Here is a 20951-nt window from a genome sequence, read left to right as displayed (position 1 = left end):
CTTCAAAATATATGTTCAATTTAATTAACATGCAGCTGAACAATCAAAACAGCCAAACATGATCTCTCAGTATTAATTATTTTGACTGGAAAATTCCACTTCTTGGTTATGAGTTGTGGGCACAAATGATCACACATGTAGTCAGAGCCCAAGAATTGCCAGTGATGACTCCAGGCCTATCTGCCCACTGCTCCACATCACCAAAGGGGAGAGAAGCCCAGTGAGCATGCCAAAACAGACAAAACCCTAAAGACCTGACTAATACATGTAGAACATGTTTAAAATAGCAGCAGTGTATTTAAGAGCTCTTTTGAACAGGAAGGGTGAAGGCACTGCTCATTGGTCACACACCTGGAAGCAGCTGTTCTCATCCCCCAGCACCTCAGTGTATTTTCTGCAGTAACTCAGTTCAGTGTTTTCAGCTGACCCCAAGTACAGCACTTTGTGTTAAAAATAAGGGACAAGCAGAGAAGTCACAGAGTCACAAGTGACTGGAGGCTATTCCAGTACTGGAGTACTCTGAGACAGTAAGATGAGGACATGTCCTGTCCTATTATATTTCTCTCTAAACACATCTCTGCTGGAGACACAGCATTGATTACAAGAGCCTTGGGTTTGACCTAGCATGACCATTCTCACACTGAAAATCCAATTAGCTTAAGCCCCCTGGGCATGTGTCTGTTTTAGTAGTAGAGTCCTCTTCATTAAGTAAATTACTGCTCTAAAGTAATTTGGAGCAATTATTCCTAATCAAAATAAAATAGGACATTTTTCTCTTTTTGATTGTTCACTAGGGACCTGAGCTCTGTACCCTTCTCACTGTACAGTCATAAACCAGACACACAGACTACTGCAGCAAAACATTTTGCACAATGGTGTTCCATAACCTCTACGGCTGAAATCAAATCAACTTCCTTTCAAACAGGATACAATATTAATTAATTCAAAATCTTAAAAATATTAGCCTTCTCTGGGGAGGTGAAACCACTTTCCATTTTGATAATATTGTTATAACCTAAAGGAAATGTTATGAATGAGAAGACACCACAGAGGAATTGTAAGATAACAGACCTCCCTGATCCACCATCTGATATGGTACACAGCACCCTCAGTCTGTCTTGCTAATTACACCACTGGATACAAAATGAGCCTAAACTCATTACATTAAGCTGAATTTGACAAAGTGCTCAACCTTAATTATATCTAAAGGGGTAATACCAGCAACTCAATCCCAAAGAGCTGTATTCAAATTTCAGCCCCACAAAACTACTGCAAACCAATCTGATAAGCAAAGTCATTGTGTTTGTTCTGGGGAGAAAAACTACCCAGTAATCATTCTGTTTACATATTACTAGAATAAAATTATTTTACCAAATAAATTTTGCATTTTATTATTTCAATCATACCAGTAAAGATCTTAAAAGTGAGTAGTTAGTAGTATTTCAGACAGCTGGTTAATGAGCATGTGCAGAAGATGCATGCAATGCACAGTCTTTGCTAACAAATACCCCAAGGTGGGAAGTCACCTGTCTGACTTGATGTAGTGTGGTCCTCTTTTCTTCTCATACATTAAAGTAACAATACTTCCAGCTTGTGTGTTCAGTAATTTCTGCTAAATTGTGAAGAAACAAATTCTAATGCACTTACCAATGTGCTTGTACTCATGGTCATCCAAGGGAAGCAAATGAGAAAGGCCCTTTTTGACTCTACCTGAAGAGTTATTTCACAGCAAGAAACATCATCAAATAAGTAGTTCTAATACAATGTTTTTAACTGACACAATGAGAAATTCTTTTACCTACTGCCTTTTATAAAACATCCATCTGATCTTGTCCTTGAGACTTACCTTGAGCTGAAGGAGGTGGAATGATTACAAACCAGTTCTGTTTTACAAGAGAAAAGAGCAGCAGCAAAATTGCTGAGGTTAATGGCAAAAATTCTGCTGTTAAAAGAAGGAAAGTAACCACAACAGCAAAACAAAACTACCAAGCTACAGATAGCATATGGGATAAGATAAATAAAAATTGAGTAACTAAAATATTACTGAATTCTCTCTGTCTTCCTCTAATATGCCAGGTCTCAGGAAAATTCAGTCTCTCACAATAGTAGTGAACTTTTCTGAGGAGAAAAAGGAAAACATATGGAAGAAATTGTTGGAGTTTATTAACATCATTATTACCACAAATATGCATGTATAAAAATATATTATGCATGTATAAAAATATATCCTATGAAAATTCATCAGAATTACTCCAGCAGTATATACTATTAGCAGATATTCCATAGCAGTCCTTTTGATAGTTTTGCTTTCTTCATAAGTTAAAACCAAAATCCTTTATTATAGTTTTTAAAAGAGATTTGCTTCCTTCAGCTAAGTAATTTTTCTTCTGCTTCCCATCTGTGTGTCCTTATGGCCTTTGTTACTCAATTAGTGCAGAGGTCAAAGATCAGGATGAAAATTCAGCAGATGGAAATCCTTTTGCAAAGGATAGCTGTTCTCATCTAGCACAAAGTGGCTTCTGATTTCCAACAAATAGGATGCTTCTGTATCTGCCAGCAGTGAATGACACAGATCTGCTACTATTGTGCTGTAGGTTATATCTGAAGAGGGCACTGCAAAACACAAAACAATTCAATTTACACTTGATTTTCACAATAGCACCTAACATTCAAGTTCTACCTCCATGAAGCTCCATTGAATTACTGCAAGTGAAGCTCAACATCTGAATAGAAAATTAGCTTTTATTTTTAATTACTTTTTAAAAACAATGAGCTGAGCCTGTTTCTGATTAAACTGTTAACACCTGTGAATTACATAAAACACCTCAAGTCAAACAAGGTGTATTAACTGAAGCTTGTCTGAAACACAGCTCAGTGTTTCACGTCATGAAAACATGCCAGCTCCTTCTAAAAGCTCCTAAGACATTCAATTTTGCACATAAGGAATCAATTTAGTTATTGAATATTTAGGGATATACCTATTATATAACTAAGTTGTAGTTATTCACACCTCCCACGTCCTGTTGTTGCAACCTCTCCTGTGAAATTCTGAGTTTGTCAGACAGCCACTTTGATGCTGGTTGTTTAGGGTTTTTTTAAGCTGTCAATGATTAAAAATTTTCCTTCCATTGTGAACTTTGCTGCTTGTTTCTATCACAAGTAATTCATGAATCAGTACCTACTAATCTCTTCAGCCAGTCTGCAGGAATATTGAGGAAGATTTTTTCCATCAACTCAGACACCACATGAACATAAATTTCATGTCCTTCATCTTCTACTGTCATCAAAGCAGGTCTAGATCAGAAAACAAAGTTTCATGAAAGTTAACTGCTATGGTTTGTTTTTTATTGAAGGAAAATTTTAGAAAGCACTACAACATAATACCAAGAAATAGAAAAGTGAGAAAATCTCTATGCAGTCGTGTCAAATCTGTAGCACTGGAATCAGTTTGAGGAATAAATAAGGAAATGGCCTTAAACTGAGACAGCACACTCAGATTAGACACTAGAAGGAACTGTTTTACTGTTAGGATGGTCAGGATTGCCCATGGAGGTGGTGGAAGTGCAAAGCAGGGACATAAGCTTAGGTGTATCACCTGGAATTGTACCACCTGTGTCAACAGCACTCTGTATTACCTATCTTAATACATCACTTTATAGCCACATAATGCCAGGGTATAGCTCTTGCACTATAAAAAGTACCAAATGTTTTCACAAACCACTGAACAAACAAAAATACCTATTTGGAAATGCTCCTAAGGTGATGCACTCTTACTAAATTGATCAGAAGAAAATTTCAGTGCAAAAATGTCAGGCTTGTCTCTGACAATAATGGACATGTAAATTCTACATCTGGACGTGTTCCCATGCTGAGAATACAAACACTGGAAATCCTTATCATTTTTCTACCCTCTTTTGTGCAGGAGCAAATTGAGGTCCTTCATGCCCACTGAGATTTTATAGTCTTATGAAAGACTGGCAGACTCTTTTCAGTTAAGGAAAAAACCTTTTTGCACTTAATCCTCCCTCACAGGAAAACAAATAGCACATAAAGATGCAAGACTATTTTCCTTAGAGGAAAAATACTAAGGCACTATCTGGTTAGATAAGTAGGATATTTAAGTCCTAGTTCATTAAGTAATAGTATTTAAGGTAATGATCCATTAAGCTCATTATGAAAGAATTTACAAAGAATTTGAGAAAAAATTTAGATAGAAAATTTACATATTCTAGAATTCTATCATGTCCATGGTTGTCTCAATTAAAATTCTCTAGCTAAATGTCTTTCTAGTCACAATGAAAATTGCATTTCAAAAGCCCAAGATAAATGTGAGAATTGAACAATTAGTTAATAAAGATGTACCTACATCAACTGGATCCACTTGGTTTATTTTCTCTAAGTGTGAATATTTGTGTCTCACAGTGCCATCTGGTGATAACTCACTATCTCTGCTCTCCCACAATGTTTATTGAAAACATTTGTCAATATTAATTCTGCACAGCTGAAACTGACTAATCAGTTAAAAACATGGTTCTGCCTTCACATGATTTCAGATTTAGGCTGGAACAAGATTCCCAAGGAGTTTTCCTTTAGTCCTCAAGCTTCTACTCCACCTCAGCTTTATCTGACACAGTACTGGGTAAACATCATTCCTGCATGATAGTATTCATAGAAATTAAAAAGTTAGATTTAAGCTAAGAATATCATGTATAAATAATGACAATATAATACACCAATTCAAGAACAACAAATTGAAAATTCATTAAAGACACAGGGATTGCTAACCACACCTTTAAGAAAGAGTTTTAGATATGGGGGAAAATAAAATGGAGAAAGTTTACCTCCCTAATAACACACATTACTTTTACTCTGTTTTGTTTACCTGTAGAATGTTTTTACTTTGCTGTATGGTAGACATCTAATACATTGCTTATAGATCATGTTCTCATCTGCCTGTAGTTCCAAACCACATTTGGCACAACCTGAATACGTAATCACAGGCAGAGAAGCCAAAACACATTCCAGGGAAGTGTCAGCAGAGAAGATGACTTGCTTGTACTGACCAGTGGAAATGGTAAATTTCAGTTCCAAGATATGGGCTTTCACTTGAACCACTCCTACAAAAACAATTCAAATATGAATTAAGTTTTATTTAGAACTGAAAGCAAAATCAATGGCTACAGCTGATTAAAAACCAAAATTGCTATCAAGAACTTTCTCAGTTTTTTCCCCTTTGTTAACACATGCTCAAATTTTTAGAGGTATTTTATTCAGTGAAAAATCTTGGTGACTAAATATTTTAAAATGTGTTAAACAACTACATTTTCAGGTACTATATCAGTAGATGCCACTATAGAAGGTGCCTGAATAAGAGATCAAAATTGTGCAAAGAATTTCCAAGTGATTTTCTTCCCACTGTTTCAAAGACATTGAAAAGCACAGCTTTAATGAATTAGTTTATATATAAATAGTGAAAAGCTAGAGTCAAATGCTGCAAGAACAGCTTTAATCACTTCCTAGAATTTAAATCCTAGAAGATGGCTATGGTGTATCTGGAGAGGATGACTGTGTAAAATGTCTTCTTTGTCCTTCTGTAAGAAGTTTTCAATAGCAGTAGCTATTGAGAGTTTCAGTTTTTCAGAAACACTGATGAACTTTCAGTAATTAGTCACATCATTACTGGGCTGGCTGGTGTGGACAACAGAAGTCAGCATTTCCCTCTGTGTTCCAAAGCTGCCTTTGCCTGGCACACACCACATCTATCCCTCTGCTGGGCTCATGGGATGAAGGCTGCATTCAGTTTGGCCAAGAACAGGGCAGCAGCCTCCAGAAGAAATTCAGAACCAGACCTGGGCTACCTTAAAAAACAACCACCTTGCCTCATCAAGAGAGCATCTATTTTGCCTACTTGTGCATGGCACAACAGACATGACAGAGCTATGGGTAACATTTACCTGAGCATTTTTCATCCAGGAGTGCTGAGAGCCTTGTCAACTCCATGAGGGATGTTTGACTTTTCTGAAACTTTTCTTTAAATTCAACTGCCCTTTTATCATCATCAAACAAGCACTCATAGGATGACCATGGAGTAGTGTGCAGTTCCAGGTCACCTGAGACAGAACTACACTGGACCAAAAGGTATTTGAAGGCCCATATGTGGTCTACAGAACAAAAAAAGCAAAAAGAAGAGTTTACTTTCTGTACTGTGGTTAATTTACAGAAAGACAAGGTCACTTACAAGATTGAGAAACAAATCAGAAGACATTCTCATAGAGCCAGCTCTGGCAACTTCCTTGTAAGTGTGATGACATGCAAGGTTCTTCCTTTCCCTATAAACTTTGCATGAGTTGTTTCCCATAACAGAAATTTCATTTCATCTCTACCAAATTCAGCTGTCACGGCAACTCAGCATTCTGAAAAAGAAACCAGCTCTGAAATTTGTTGTCAGCACTAATGCTGGCAGTGTTTCAGAGAAAAAAAATCTTCATGTTATTAATCAACTGCCATTTTTTAATATGTCCCTGTTTTTTAATCTTCTATCTCCACAATTATCAACTTAACATAAACCTAGTTTAACTTTTCTTAAAAGAATAAGACTAGGAATAAATCAAAGTTTGGTAGTAGTCACTGCACAGTCTATGTAATTCTTGCAAGAGATGCTTTTAGTTACAACTGAACTTGTTCTCAAGACCATCAGGATATAAAGCCTGACATGAGTAAAGTGGAAAGCAGAAAATGAAAAAAGGAGTAGGAAAAACCCAGCAATTTGTGCTACACCAGACAATGGTAAGGAAGACCCAGTAAAGCTGGTAACACAGTTAACACTCATGGATTTTTTATAATTACATAACCAGGCACTATACAAGTAAGTGCATTTTGTAAATAGACTGAAGTTTTTAAATATTTATGCCTTCTCAGTCTTCTGAAGGGCTTTCAAATTCTGCGGCTGATGGCACTGCTTCTAAACAGAGGAGATGTTAGAATTAGCACAAAATACATTAGCCCTCCAAGGGGAGTATTTAAAGGCTGAATGGATAAATGTTACAGCTGAATACTTAAAAGGCACTAACAGCATCACAAACACCTTTTCAGACCTACCCATAGGTACAAGGACCTTACCTTTTTTCCTCTGAAGCTGGGGGTACCAGGCAGCCCCTGCTCCCCACAGAACCATCCTATAGTGTTGATCTCTGTTCTGTTCTACTGTTAGAATAATTTTTCTTTGGCTGCCACCTCTGTAGCTGTACACAGATTCTGATAAGAATTGAAATTACATTACTTCTACAGTAAAAAGCATACAAGCACACAAACCCATGTGCCTCAGTATTACAGTGAAATCTTGGTGCTATCACATTTTATGCTACAATTAAAAGCAAAGAAGAATACACCTACAATTTCTTCTGGACAGAAAATAACCTGCTTTCTTCTACAACATGAATCTAGTTTGAGGGAGTGCATAAAGTATATTAATTAACTTTTATCTATCTAAATACTCAGTAACTGGACAACTCCCTGTGAAGCAGGAGGTATCTGAGCATCTTTCATCTCCCATTCATCCTGACTTGTACTGAGTAGAAAGAAGTTGTACTCAATCTCTCAGCAACTGTTGAAATTAGAAGTTCCCATAACTTCTGTAGAATACAGTGGAAGAAGCATTTCTCTAAAAGTTTTCACATAAAAGGAAACTATAGGCACAAAGTGTACAAGGCACACTAAAACTATTAGTAACAGGACATACAAATCTCTACACAGCTCTTATCCAGAACACTGCATGTTTGTTTCAGTTCCACATAAAACTACAGCATTCTTCATAAATAATTCTTGAACAAGAACACCTGGATGGAATATCTAATTCCAAGATTTACTAGAGCAAATGATGAAGATGTTTATCTTCAAAATTCTGCATTTAAAACTCATAAACATGCTATTGATATGTGGGCAGAAATTTATATCTTTAGTTCAAGATGATAGTGCAATGAGATCAAATCTTTGTGCAAAGCTTGAAATCAAGCAGTGAGAAACATTTTGCCTTGCAAAATTACTATTTAAGTTCCACCTATGGCAGAAGTTGAAATCCAGTGCATGAACTTACCTGTTAACACAGAAATATTGATAATTTTCAGGATTGAGTGCACCAAAGTATTGGGCTGGAGCTGATCTAGCTGCACATACTGAACATCATCCAGTCTCTGAACTTGTCTTTGTGGAATGTCTCTGAAGTGTGGAAATTCTGATGATATGTATGCCAATAAGCCATGGAGAACACCATCATCCACTAGAGGATAAACTTACATGGAAAAAAGGCAAAGTCACATACTGCTTTTTATGCTTAGAAGTGTAAAACTTGTAACTTGGAACATGATCACATTGAAAAAAATCAGAACAGTTTTAGAATAATTTTAAAGTTAGAAATTCCTGAGATAAATAACACTTGATTTGAAATGAAACTGTACTTCAGGGTAGTATCAAGAGGAGGCAGATGAAGTTAAGCCAAGTGCAATACTTTAAAATACACCAAAAAAATCCTGTATCATAGCTTGGTAAAAAGAAAGCTGTTTTTGGTCATTCACCTCAGAATCTGCCTTAAGAGCTGGCATCACAACACTGGACATCACAAAGACAGGAAGAACAATGGTGATACTTCCACAGTATTTTCCCCTCAGTCTTCAACCCTCCATGGCCTGCAATTAATCACTTTCCCTGAATGGATCTACTTACTCCATTTGGCAAAAAAATTAATCCTCATGCAATCTGAGACATCACATGGGCAGGTCCTGGGATAACTGCTCCTTCCTAAACTAAACTAATTTTTTTTTTTTTTTTTGAGTTCAGAGTGGTAGCCAACAAACTTTATCACGATCTCCACATGCCTATCTGATGCCATGCCCACATCTTGTGCTCAGGTGTTCTTGTCACATTTTTCTATTGTGTTTTGTACCTCTCAGTTGCACACATTTCTATTTTACCCAACATGTGAGGCACTGCCAGCAAAATGGAGTACTTGAAATAACTCTTTTACTGTGTTTTTCATGGCAACTTATGCAATACAATCTTACATTTTTCTGCATTGAGAGCTGAGCAGTTCCCCAGATTCAGTAACTGACTGGTAAATGTTGACTGAAGCATGACCTCTCCACACCAAGGATTCTCATACATTATTATGTCTGCAAGAAAAAAACAACTTTATCAACTCACATGTCAACAATACTGAAGTGTATAATATTTCTCTTTACTATATAACTGTCTTACATACAGATGTGTAAGGACCAGGGTGTGAAAGAGAACACTTGGAAACACAGTGATTATTTTATTTTAATCTACCAACACCATTTACAATGAGTTAGTAAAATTTTCTCATCAATTTGATATAATTCTTAAATTCATTAGCCTCCTAGCAGACACTGCTTAGGTCTGGTTTGTAGCAGCACTTGTACTTTCCAGGAACAACTGTTTTAAAACACTGATACCTTACAGAATGGCCCTGACTCTCATGGCTGTGTCTGAGGGCAAACTTCCATGGAATAGTCAATGTTCCACTGGCAGGATGAATGAGAACTCAATGATGTAAGTAAGCAACTTACAAATGCTTAGCCATAGTTCCAAATGACTTGTTACATTCTTCTACTTTAAACAGGCATTTTTAAGACCCGTATTTTAAAAAGGCAAACAAAAGAACTCTCACCTGTAAGCAGTACAATATCCCCAGGAAACACAGTGAGGGACCAAAATGCAGCATCACGCCACAGCACCACCTTTCTCTCAATTTCTGACTGGTCAGTAACAATAACAGTTGCCACTGGAACTTTACATGAAGATTTTGGTTTAGTCTTCTTCTGTATTTCTTTGATATGACAAGGATGCACAACTACGACCAAAATATTGTACTTTTGATTTTTGCTGCAGCAATTTTTAAGTTGCGATAGTTTCTTTTGGAATTTCTTGAACTCTGTCATCCTGTCTGGATCCACTCTCACCCCAGAACCAGGTGGAGAAGAATTCAGTTTAGCTCTCTTGGATTTCAGCTGTCTTCTAAATGCTGAGTGAGAAAGATGAAGGGAATCTTCATGCTTGCGGGGTCTTTTAGAAAAGTTCTTGTGAGAACATTTCCCTTGAGAGCACAGTGTCCCAGAGCTCAATGGCTCTACAGGGATTTCATTTACAAGTTGCTCAGCAGGAACATTAAGTTCTTGAAACTTTTCTGCATTTTCCTGAGCACATTCTTCCTGTTTTATAGCTTTAATAGAAACATTTTCCCCATCATCCTCAGAACTGAAAAGTTCAAGAGAACTTGCATCCTCTTCCTCATACTCATTTTCAGTCACAGTAGTAGTGCATGTTCCAACACCAGAATCACACTGGAAGTGATCATAGTGTCCTTCTTCAGCTTTTTTGCCTGCTTCTATTTCTGATAGTTTTACAATTCTTTCCTGCATCTCATTCTGTGCAGAAACAGCCACCCGACTTGAAGTCACCAAACTACAAAACTCAGTGTCTGCTGACACTGCAAAGTCTGCACAGTCATTTGGTTCTTTTGGCTTGGACTCCTGACCTTTTTGGAAAAACACATCCATACCTTGACTCAGATGTTCATGATGCTCACTTCTGTGAGCTGCCTCAAGTCCCACAGACTGTAGGTGGATGCTGACCTGCTCAGTGCTGGCAACCAAAGCAGAAATGTCACAGCTGCCAACTTCTGAAGGACAGGCTTGTCTCTCAGTGAGCTCTGGGCAGCAGGCACCTGATGGTTTCTCTTGTCCAGCAGACTCTGCACAGCCCTGGGGCAGGTGCTGATCTGCAGCCTGATTTACATCTGCAGGTGTAATTCTGTCTTTGGGTTCCTCACAATCAGAGCAAGTTAAACCTGGGCTCTTTTTAGGCGTGCAGGTACAAGTTAGTGCCACAGGGGCAGAAGATGGCAAATCTTTTCCTTCTTTTGCCATGAACGTGCCCTGCTGAGCTCTGGCCCCTGCGGGTGTGGAGCTTCCTGCCCGGGGCACCGAGGGGGCAGCGGCAGCGCGGAGCCTCGCAGGAACAGCCCCGGGGCCGTCACACCAACAGCGCAGCTCCCTCCACCGCTCACCAGCAGGGGCCGAGCTCGGCTCCAGCCCCTCCCGTGGCCTCGGGATGCTGGGTGCCCCCACAAAAACATGAATCTGAGGTCTTTGTGACATTTTTGACTGCTGTGTAAGTTTGACTTTAAATAACGTGGTTTATACAATAAGCACAATAATAAATATCAGCAGACGCAAAAAAAAAAAAAAAAAATTTACTTTTTCTTTGCCATTTTTAAACCACCTAAAATTCATGGGAGTATTTCATAGTTTAACCAGTAAAAACCCTACTTAACTACTTACAGCCTCTAAAAATAGATGTATAAAATCTAAAAAAGGGAATTTATTTTAGAAATATTTAGCATTTATTTCTGTCAAATTTGCACAGAAAAATAAATTTACAGCAACATCTAGTTTCTGATTCTGATACACAGAAACACATTATAGGGAAGTTAAAATTAATTCTTTTTAATTTAATTATTGACCTATTTGTCTTCATTTACTATTGCTAATCAAACAGTCAAATGTGACTTCACTATTCAGTACTTGATTTTAACTCATCTGAAATAAATGTAAGAAATCTTCAGAGCATGGTTAGGAGATCATTTCATCTCCCAGAAAATTACAGTTTCAACTAAATTATTAAAACACTAGAGATATTTAAAATTAAAGTTTGCTAGGAATGCCATATTTTACATGCTGTTTTGGCATGAAACTACTATTTCAGGCTATTACTGATAAATAATAATTATTTAATAACCACTAAGAGGTCAGTACATCTTGAGCAGGTAATTTAGGATTTACTTTAATTCATTTATGTAGTATCAAACTACTCAAGTAATTACAACCTTTTCTAGCTAATTAAAAATAAGCCCACTTACACAGCACACAAAAAGAAGACCTTTTATTTTTTAGAATTTCTGCTGTATAATTATAATTTTAATATATGCAGAAACAGCTATGACTGTTCCTTAAAATGCTGATATCAGCTCCTTGTTTTGGGTGTGCTGTTGCCAACAGAAGTTGCTTCAACAGGCAATTCTGCAGATGTAGAGAACACCAGAAAAAATTCAAGTGCTAATCCAGCTGTAAATAGAAGGAAAAGACCATTGAAACAAATGCAGCATTGAAAAATAGGCAAAATTTTCATTTAGCACTAATTAAATTAGCAACCATTTTCCTAACAACCCCACTAGGGGTCAATAAATCTGCACATTCACAAGGCTCATTTTCACATGGAAAACCCATAAACACTCCAAAATAGTGATCTCTGGTACATGACTGCTGTCACTGGAAAAGCAATATGCATCACTAAAATTAGGGCAAAATACAAAGAAACTACAAAACCCAATGACTAGTACTGGTCACTTTTATGCTCATAACCAAATAAATACCATTTAAAACATTGGAGTGTTCAAACTTCTGCAATTGCACATTTAAATTTAGTCCCAGAAAATGGTAACTTTTAAAAGTCAATGCCCAAAGCTGTGAAAGCTTTGAGTTATATAAAGAATGGTAATATACAAATAACCAGAAGAACAGAATTAACAGTCAACACTAAAGTAGTGGATCAGGTAAGGGAAAGACCAAGCAGTGGTAGTGAGGTTGAATCCCCAAAGAAGTGATGTTAATAAGCTTTGTAGATAAAAGGCTACCAATACATAATGCAAAAAGCTTAGCAACAGGTCTGTGACAAACAGAAAATGTTACTATCAGTTCAAATGAACTTCGTAAATGTCCAGTTATAAAGTAATTTATCAGCCCCTTACTTTAAGTATCACTTCTCTTTTGCTTGTTGACATGTTTAAAGGTTTATAAGTTACACAAAAATTCAGAAAGTTTTCCTTAATTTTCCAGTTCTGTAACTTCTCTAAACTTAGCATTTGCTTTGCTGATTCACATTTTGCAGTGCCAGTACATTAAGGCCAGGTTGGATGGGGCCATGAAGCATGCCCATGGCACAGGGTTTGGACCTTGATGATTTCTAAGAGCCTTTCCAACCTGAGCTGTTCTATGATTCTATGATCACACCAAAGGAATTGAATCTTGATGTTGTTAAATGAATGTTTGCAATTAAAATACAGCTTATATTTTCAAAACATAAATTACCTTAGGAATGGTAAATGACCTCTGCCAACTCTCTGATTCGTGTAATAGTTCCAGTGCTAAATGACCTGTTCTGGCAATTTCCAAGTGACTTTTTGAGTCCAAGATGTCAAACTTCTTCCTGTACCAGGAATCATCAGTACCTAAAGTCTGTAAATCAGAAAAAAAAAAAAAAAAGTTTACCTAAATTCCCTGTAGGCAAAAGTGTTTAAAGAACTGTTCCTTTGCTGCCTCAGAACAGAATTACCACTTAAAGAGTTTTGTTAGTGAAGTTCTACACCTTGTTATAAATAAAAGTCTGAAAGAACAATTCACTTCAGATTTTAAAAGGTGAGCTGAAAACCTAACAATTATTTTAGAAAAATTCTACTGCCACAAAAAAAAAATCCATTTTACACTGCAGTTAAATTATCAGTGGGCAGACAGTGGCTTAACTAACTACACAAAAGATAACAAGAGCTAAAACTCATGAAGATATACCTGAAACCTGAATGCACATATCCATTATACCTGTTAATTATTACACCATTTCCTAATTTGTGGAAAGGTGCTCTATTCCTAGCAGCCAATGACAGCCAAGCTTTTTATCTCTGAAATGGTCAGAGTCTGATTGACGGGTCAATGATCTATTAAAAAACAGTAACTACATCAGCAAGTTTTATATTTGCAAGGCACTGCAACTGAGGTTTAATATACAGAAATATATTATCCCACACAGTGTATTTCCTCCAATCTAAACAGTAAGACAGGAATTCTAAATTTAAAGGTTTTTAAAACAGTCATTAACAGGTGCTTATCTCTAGTGATCTGCTGCACATAGAATAAAATTAAAAATAGCTTTAAAAATCCTCTTCCCTCTAGAAATGTTCTGATGCAACATACACAACCTTAAAGTATCCCTAAAATACCCTAAAAATACCCATCAATTTTATTCCATATTTTTCTATTCATTAATAGCATTTACTCACCATGATAATCATTAAGCATTATGCCAAGGTAATTTAAAAGGGTGACACAGGTTCAGCTTCCTATAATTCCTGAATATTCACAGTAGCCACATGCCTAATCTCCATTCTGAGAATTTACATCTAAATAGCCTCAACAAGTCTTTACTCAAGTCCTGTACCCTAAAAGTAAACCACACTAATTCAACCTCCAGTTAAGAGTTTCTTTATGTCTGTAACACACCACAAAGTTTCAAACTACAAATAAAATTACAGAAACAAAAGACAGTAATGCATCAGAAGACAAAGAACTATACCAGTATAAGGCAAAAGTGCACATTCCCCTCTAGGAAAGCTAAAGTTTTAGGAGACAAACACTGTATTCTTTTACTGCCTGCTTTGATTTGCTGCAGCTTAATGATGAACATCCTAAATAGTAAGTGGTTAATGACTTGACCCCTAAAATTTGCAAGAAAACATTACAATTGTCCTTTACCTGCTGAAAAGCTGGAATAAAGTAATAAATACATAAAGTAGGATATTTCTTAAATTCTAAATTTTAATTTCTATTGTGGACTTTATCCTTCCTTATTCACATACTTCACTTTATACTCCTCCTACATGTAGTATAAAAAATTAAAGGATTGATTCATCTACCTTACAACAGAGGAAACTGAATTATTCATAGCCATCTTCAGAGTGTTCCTTTTCAGTTCAATTCAAGCTGCAGGGCTGTTTTTTCAACAACTTAATCCATGTGATTGTGGAGTAGAAAAGCTACTAAGACAGTTGCCAACCAAAGGGAAACCAGAAAAACTTCTTGATGCAGAATTCTGTTTACATCACAGGAATCTCTTCTGGCCCTTTCACCATGCTGCTCAAATCTCCCTCCAAAACTCAATGTGATCTTTCTAAAAAGCCAGGGACTGCAGCTGTACAGCAACTTTGAAAGAAGAAACAGCAAGCAGTGTAGTAACAGTTTCATACACTCAGAAACCGAAACAACTCTGGAATGGTGAGGAATGCATTACATGTTTGCTTGCAACTTGTGCAAGAAAAAGGGAGATCCTTCTGCCAACAACTCCTGCTGGCACTGCAAGTGAATCAATATACCAGCAACAATCTACTAAATCAATAAGCTTGGTCCAAATACAGACTGAGAGGAACACAATGGCAAATAAAAACGGACAGGAGAACTCAAGCTGAGCACCTTGCAGCTGAAGCAAACTCACTTTACCTAAGAGCAAGGGATGCATCATGTGGGCTCCAAAGAAGATGCTCTGGGTCAGTGAATGGCAGCTCAAGGATTACATGGATTGCAGTAGCCCAGGCTGGTGGCACCCAACCAGAACTCAAGGGAACACAGATGTGGGAGAACACACACATACACATGCTCAACTGGGGAAATGAACAGAACAGGTCTTATTTCTGTCATCCATTGTTTGGTGAGTGTTACAAGCACCAAATCCCTTTTATCTGAATTTCCATACAAGGTTTCAGGCAAAGACTGTAGTCCTGTCCAAATGCAGGTTAGGCAGGATGATCATTTGGCTCACATTGTCACTGTTAGCACATGGAATATTGCACAGGGGCTGCTTCAACCAGACCTGGTGGTATGGCAAGAACCCTGCTAGGTGATATCAAAATTACTGAAAATCACAAACCTTCATTTGCATACAGCAGCATCTGTAATTAGTATAAAGTTACTTCTAAATGAGGTACTTAGGTTATTATTGACCATAAAATAATTTCTATTAGTACCTACTATTGAAGTTAAATAGCAGCATTCAGTATTTAGTACTTCTCACTGGCTATTACCAGAGGACCACAATAGCATTTGGACTCAAGACAGGTACAGCTGGTTTACAGGTACATAAAACCTGTATTCAGCAATACCTAGCCATAAAACACCAGGTATCCTTTTTTCTTTTCCTTATTTGGAGCACTTCAAGTAACAAGATGATTTTTGGAAGAGAACACTTATGGTATAGGTAACACAATAGAAACCTTCCTAAATACTCTGCAGCAGCAGAAAAATAATTTAAACCAGAAATCAAGGTTCTAAGCAGTTCCATAGCCCAACACTGTAAAAAATGTTAAACTGAAATACTGAGGAAGAAAAGGCAAGTTGTTCTTCATAACTATTATTATACAAAAAGAAGGCAAGCAATCAAATGGCATTGCTATTGCTAATATTTAATGTGTACCTACTTGCCAGCAGGATCAGTCTGTGGTTTCTGAAGTTGTGCTCTAGAAGGAAAATATTTCCCTGGATATGAAATGAAGACATTCCTTCTGTAAATACAATCTTGGATCATATAAAAAAGGCATCTACTGAGCAGTTGCATCAGCCATTTTATTTTCCCATTATTATTTTTTGCAACCAAATGATGCAAAAATCTGAACACTAATTATAGATTTCCAATTCAGCCACTGAGAGTCTTCATTGTGTTTGAAAATTGGAGTAAAGGTGGTAGGCTTTTGTGATTAACTTGATAATTCCTGCCTCACAGTCTTTGTGCCTTTCAAGATGGCCCCTTAAGTAAATTTATTTATTGATTTTTGTTTTGCAATACACAAAAACATATAATTAAGGAGATATGAGCGTCCAGTGGCTGCTACAAACAAAAGAAGTCAAAAGTTCTGGAGAACACTGACCTTTTGAGTAGAAAAGGAAGATAAAGGTAAAAGGTCAAAGATACACAAATGTGCCATGCACGTTTAGTTGAAGAACACTCATTCCCCAAACCCTTATTTTTGAGAACTATTTAAACAACTAAACTGCTATATCTTCTGTCAAGAAAGATATTGTTCCATATATTTCAGCATATTAAAATACCTCACAATATTAGAATAGCATCACTGTGGCTTTTTTTAGAAAAACTATTTAGTTTGCAGAAAATTTTCAACAGGTATCATTACCAATGAAAATCTACATTGGGACTGAAACCTGACAAACAGAGGTGGATAAAGCAGTACAGGACCTAAGGTGAAAGCAAGGTAACTGGTCAAAGAAACATCCTAACAGCCTGATCTCCATCAGATTAACTGCTGGTAGATTTCACTTATTAGGATCAGGAGATTTATATATATATAAAATATTTAAAATACAAAGCCACCAGTATTACTTTCCCATCTTTACGAAAGTCTTACTCAAAAAAGATGAAGTTTCATAATGAAAACCTGGATGCTGACTGCATGCTCACAGTAAAAAATGGGATATTGTCACTGTTTTGGACAACAGCCATAGGTAAGACTGTCCTTTTGCTTTTGTACTGTGGGAGACAGGGTGTTGAAAAGGTGTAATTCTTAAGTTTACCATGTAAAATAATGTATTTTATTTCCATGTAAGTACTCTACTAGTGCCAGGAAGATGTCTTTCATTCCCCACCACAAGTGGTTAAATTACCAATAGACCTGAACAGAAGCTGCACTTCCTCTTGCCTTTAAGACAAGTGGGATACTTCTCATTTGTCAGCATCATGAAACAATTCAAGTTCACTGTCTGTCAACTGAAAAAATCAGTCACTCACTCCAAGAAGTCACACTGCAGCACACAAGCCATCACTACATCAAGTCATTTCCCAGGGCTGTTCAAAACTACAGGTGCCACACGAGCCCAGAAGACACTTTTAGACCAACAGCTCAATCATGACTTCATTCACTTCATCACTGGCTAGAGAGGATCCCTCCAGAGGAGCAAACATTTAACCTTGCTGCAAACATAAATGGCAGCAAGTACTTTTTGGCAGGCTGAACCCATGGCACCAGAGCTATCTAATTCCCACGCCAAGCCACACTGTGCACATTTTATCTGTGCCTCTAGTGGGCAGCTACACCCTCTATGTGGCATCATCAGCTTCAAAGGAGATGGCAATCCAGTCCAATCAACAGCTGATCTCCTCAGTACTTCCATATCTCAGGAAGATGAAAGCTGGCTTTACACATTTCTACAGAACCATTGCCTCAACAGAAAAGTTCAAACACATGCTTTTGAGGTGAGCATTGTAATTTAAACAAAACTCTTGAGAGATGTTAACTACATGTTAGTATGACAGTAATGACTTTTATATCCAAAACTAGAATTTCAGTTCTTGTAAAGGCAAAAGATTATGTTAATATTTCTCTTTTGCACACACTCCAAGAATACACTTCAGCTGTAAGTGAAAAGGATTTGCTCTTCTATCTATAAGTCAAGAAGTTTAAGATTTTTCAAGAGATAAAGCTCCCTTAAGGAAACAACCTTCAGACTTGGGCCAAACTGTCCCTGTACACTGGTGAAGAGCATTCCAAAGATCACTGATGGTTCACTGCCCACACTTGCTCCTTGTTGTGGCCACAGAAGGAACACACCTACCACCTTCTCTGCAGAACTGCATGAATGTCAAACACTCTTTCGTGGCTATTCCAGTAAGTGTAAAGTTGTTAATTTACTAGGGCACTGCAGGAAAACAGGACAAAAAATTCAGATTATTTTAAGTGAGTGAGAACTACAGTGAATCATCTGGAAACAAAGTTTTCAAGTCTTCTGGCATTTATTTAGGAAAAAAAATCAGATATGATAAATAAAGAAAATTAGCATTAGCTTTTTAATATATAAGCCTTTACATTTCAATGGTTTAGATGGATGTTAGTTTAGCCAACTGGTTAAGCTTTAACAGGGAACAGGTGACACTGAATAACTATCAACATAGCTGACTGAGCCAAAGGTGCCTTTTAGATGCAAATTTCCTTATTTCAAGAGGTAGCTTTTCTCTCAGACTAAGGACAGCAATGCACTTTGATTATTTATTAAAAGTAATTTGACTTTTGATTATACTTCAAAAAATTGAAGATCACAATTTCTATCCTACTGTGCTCCAAAAAGTTAAAGGAAATCATCACAATTCAACAAAATGTGAATTAAGTGCACTAATTAAATGCCAGAAACACTGATGTGGCCTGTACCCTTTTCCATGGTAATTCAGTTGTCTGAAAACACCTCAAGAACAATCAAAAACCCCGAGGTATGATGTAAAAAATCATCCTGGGTCTCCCTCTACTGTTCCAAGTCACAGTGTGTAGCAGCAGGGCACAGCTGCATAACCACTGGTAAAAACCTCTGTGTACTTTTGCTCTCACTCAAAGCACATCATTTTCTTCACTGTTTTTGTTTGAGGCAATACCTCAGTTATTATCTGTACTGTGCCATTATTGCTGTGTACCTTCACTCAGCTGCCTTTGATTCAATAACTTTTATAAATGTTTTTATTACTTGCAGTACTACATAGTTGTGCCTCTGAAATTTTAAGTTGTTTAACTTCCAAAGCTCCTGAAGCATGAAGAGCTAAGGATGGAAACTAAAGAGATTTATCTATTTATTCATTTGTCTTCATGCAGAAGCTGCTCCAATCTGAAGCAAAACTATAAATGGCTTCTTTCTGCAATATATTGCAAAGAGAGTAGAGATTATAAAGAAATGGTCACTGCATAGTTTAGCACCTTCTGTACTAGAACTGCAATCCTGTTGGCAAATGCAATTCTTTCTCTGTCTGCCAGGTGTTGCAAGTTCTATACTTGATTTTCACTAGAACAGAAACAACAGGACTGATGTACACAAGGCCAATATTGGCTACTACTATATTAGCATATTCTTTATCCAGAAAACCATGTGAGCTGCTATACAAAGCTAAAATCACAAAAATCCTCAAAACATTTTTTGAAAAACACTAGCAGGAAGTTTCCACATAGAACAGAAGCGACAGTGCCAATGTTAGAAATCCATCTTCTTAACAGGAGCTCTATTTAATGCCCCAAGCCACACATGAGTTTGGCACTAAGGTGGCTCTGAACAGTGTACAGTGACCCACCCTTACTCCATGCCAAGTGACATCATCTACAGGACAGCTACTGCTCCGTGTGACTCGTGGTGCTTTAGTGCCACACACGTGCACCTGAATTGGGCATTCTGCAAAAACACCAAAGAGGAAAATTAGAGCTGAAGAAACACAAGGAATTTGCAAGTCATTCCATATTAAAGTACTCTTTGTATCCAGCTAATGATTTGAGTGACTCCAGGTTTAACTTACTTGTGTTAGGAAGCACATGGAATGTAAGTGAACAGCTTTGGTATTATTGAGCATATGACAGTAAATACATATTGGTTTTCCTTCCAATAAATTTCACATTAAAAGCTGTTTATGTGAGCTTACTTTAAAAGACTTGAAAATTAGCAGATAAAGCAGAAAACCCAAAAAGCTATTACACTAAACATGTGATCCATTATCTTTCTCTAGAGATTAGTAATCTTTACACCAGACCAGAGATACAGGAATTCAGAAAGCAGTACAGTTTGTTCTACCTTGGCTAATGCTCTGAATTACCTGACATTGCATTCCAAGAACTACAGCTACATTAACATTACATTTTATATTAATCTTTATCTTGCAGGTCAAACTATCATATCATCTAAATGAGTGCCAGTTTAGGAGCCACATGCTAATATAAAAAACATGTAAACTGTCATGAAACACTGGAGCAGAAGAAAAATTTGAGAAAAATAAAATACATTAAACTACTAAGACATCATATTTGTCAGCACAAATCTAAAAAGCAGCAAATGGAGATTTAGTTTATACAGTGGAAACCAAATTTAAAAATAATTGAAGGCATCTTTTCAAAAATAAAGATAGCATTCATTCAGTAAATACAAGGTATTCAGAGACAAGTGAGAATCAAAATATTAACATACTTCTCTCAACAGGAACTTTATGACATCACAATATAGAAACAATATATTATGAACTTCAGCTGCCAACAGAAAAACCATGCAGAAAACTGAACAGTCTGATCAGAGTGAGAAAAAAATAGT

General features: G+C 36.9%; 1 protein-coding gene and 1 long non-coding RNA gene across 3 annotated transcripts; both read right to left on the bottom strand.

Moving 5' to 3' along the window:
- Positions 1 to 2185: 2185 nt before the first annotated feature.
- SHLD2 (shieldin complex subunit 2) lies at positions 2186 to 11234 on the bottom strand. Of its 2 annotated transcripts, none has more exons than XM_058029636.1 (8): positions 9683 to 11234; positions 9057 to 9164; positions 8093 to 8287; positions 7120 to 7254; positions 5955 to 6161; positions 4883 to 5117; positions 3179 to 3294; positions 2186 to 2613 (listed from the first exon to the last, which is right to left on the bottom strand). In XM_058029636.1, exons 1-8 carry the CDS (start codon positions 11169 to 11171, stop codon positions 2441 to 2443), a joined length of 2658 nt encoding a protein of 885 aa, XP_057885619.1. In that variant the 5' UTR covers positions 11172 to 11234; the 3' UTR covers positions 2186 to 2440. The 2 variants fall into 2 exon arrangements, with proteins under 2 accessions (XP_057885619.1, XP_057885620.1); XM_058029637.1 differs by having other exon boundaries at positions 2524 to 2613; positions 3183 to 3294; positions 9683 to 10943.
- Positions 11235 to 11942: 708 nt separating this feature from the next.
- LOC131086569 (uncharacterized) lies at positions 11943 to 13307 on the bottom strand. Its single transcript, XR_009114768.1, has 2 exons — positions 13161 to 13307; positions 11943 to 12137 (listed from the first exon to the last, which is right to left on the bottom strand). It is a non-coding gene; the product is annotated as an uncharacterized LOC131086569 (long non-coding RNA).
- Positions 13308 to 20951: the final 7644 nt, after the last annotated feature.

This window comes from Melospiza georgiana, chromosome 8 (assembly GCF_028018845.1).
Source record: "Melospiza georgiana isolate bMelGeo1 chromosome 8, bMelGeo1.pri, whole genome shotgun sequence".
Classification (NCBI taxonomy): Eukaryota; Metazoa; Chordata; class Aves; order Passeriformes; family Passerellidae; genus Melospiza; species Melospiza georgiana.
Note: the sequence above shows the minus strand (reverse complement) of the source record. Positions and strands in the feature narration are given on the sequence as shown.

Coding starts and splice junctions, on each gene's coding strand:
- SHLD2 (XM_058029636.1), bottom strand. CDS start 11,171: ATGTCACAAAGACCTCAGATTCATGTTTTTGTGGGGGCACCCAGCATC. Junction 5,118..5,954: donor CCTGGATGAAAAATGCTCAG/GTAAATGTTACC, acceptor TTGTTTTTGTAG/GAGTGGTTCAAGTGAAAGCC. Junction 2,614..3,178: donor CTGGCTGAAGAGATTAGTAG/GTACTGATTCAT, acceptor TGTGTTTTGCAG/TGCCCTCTTCAGATATAACC.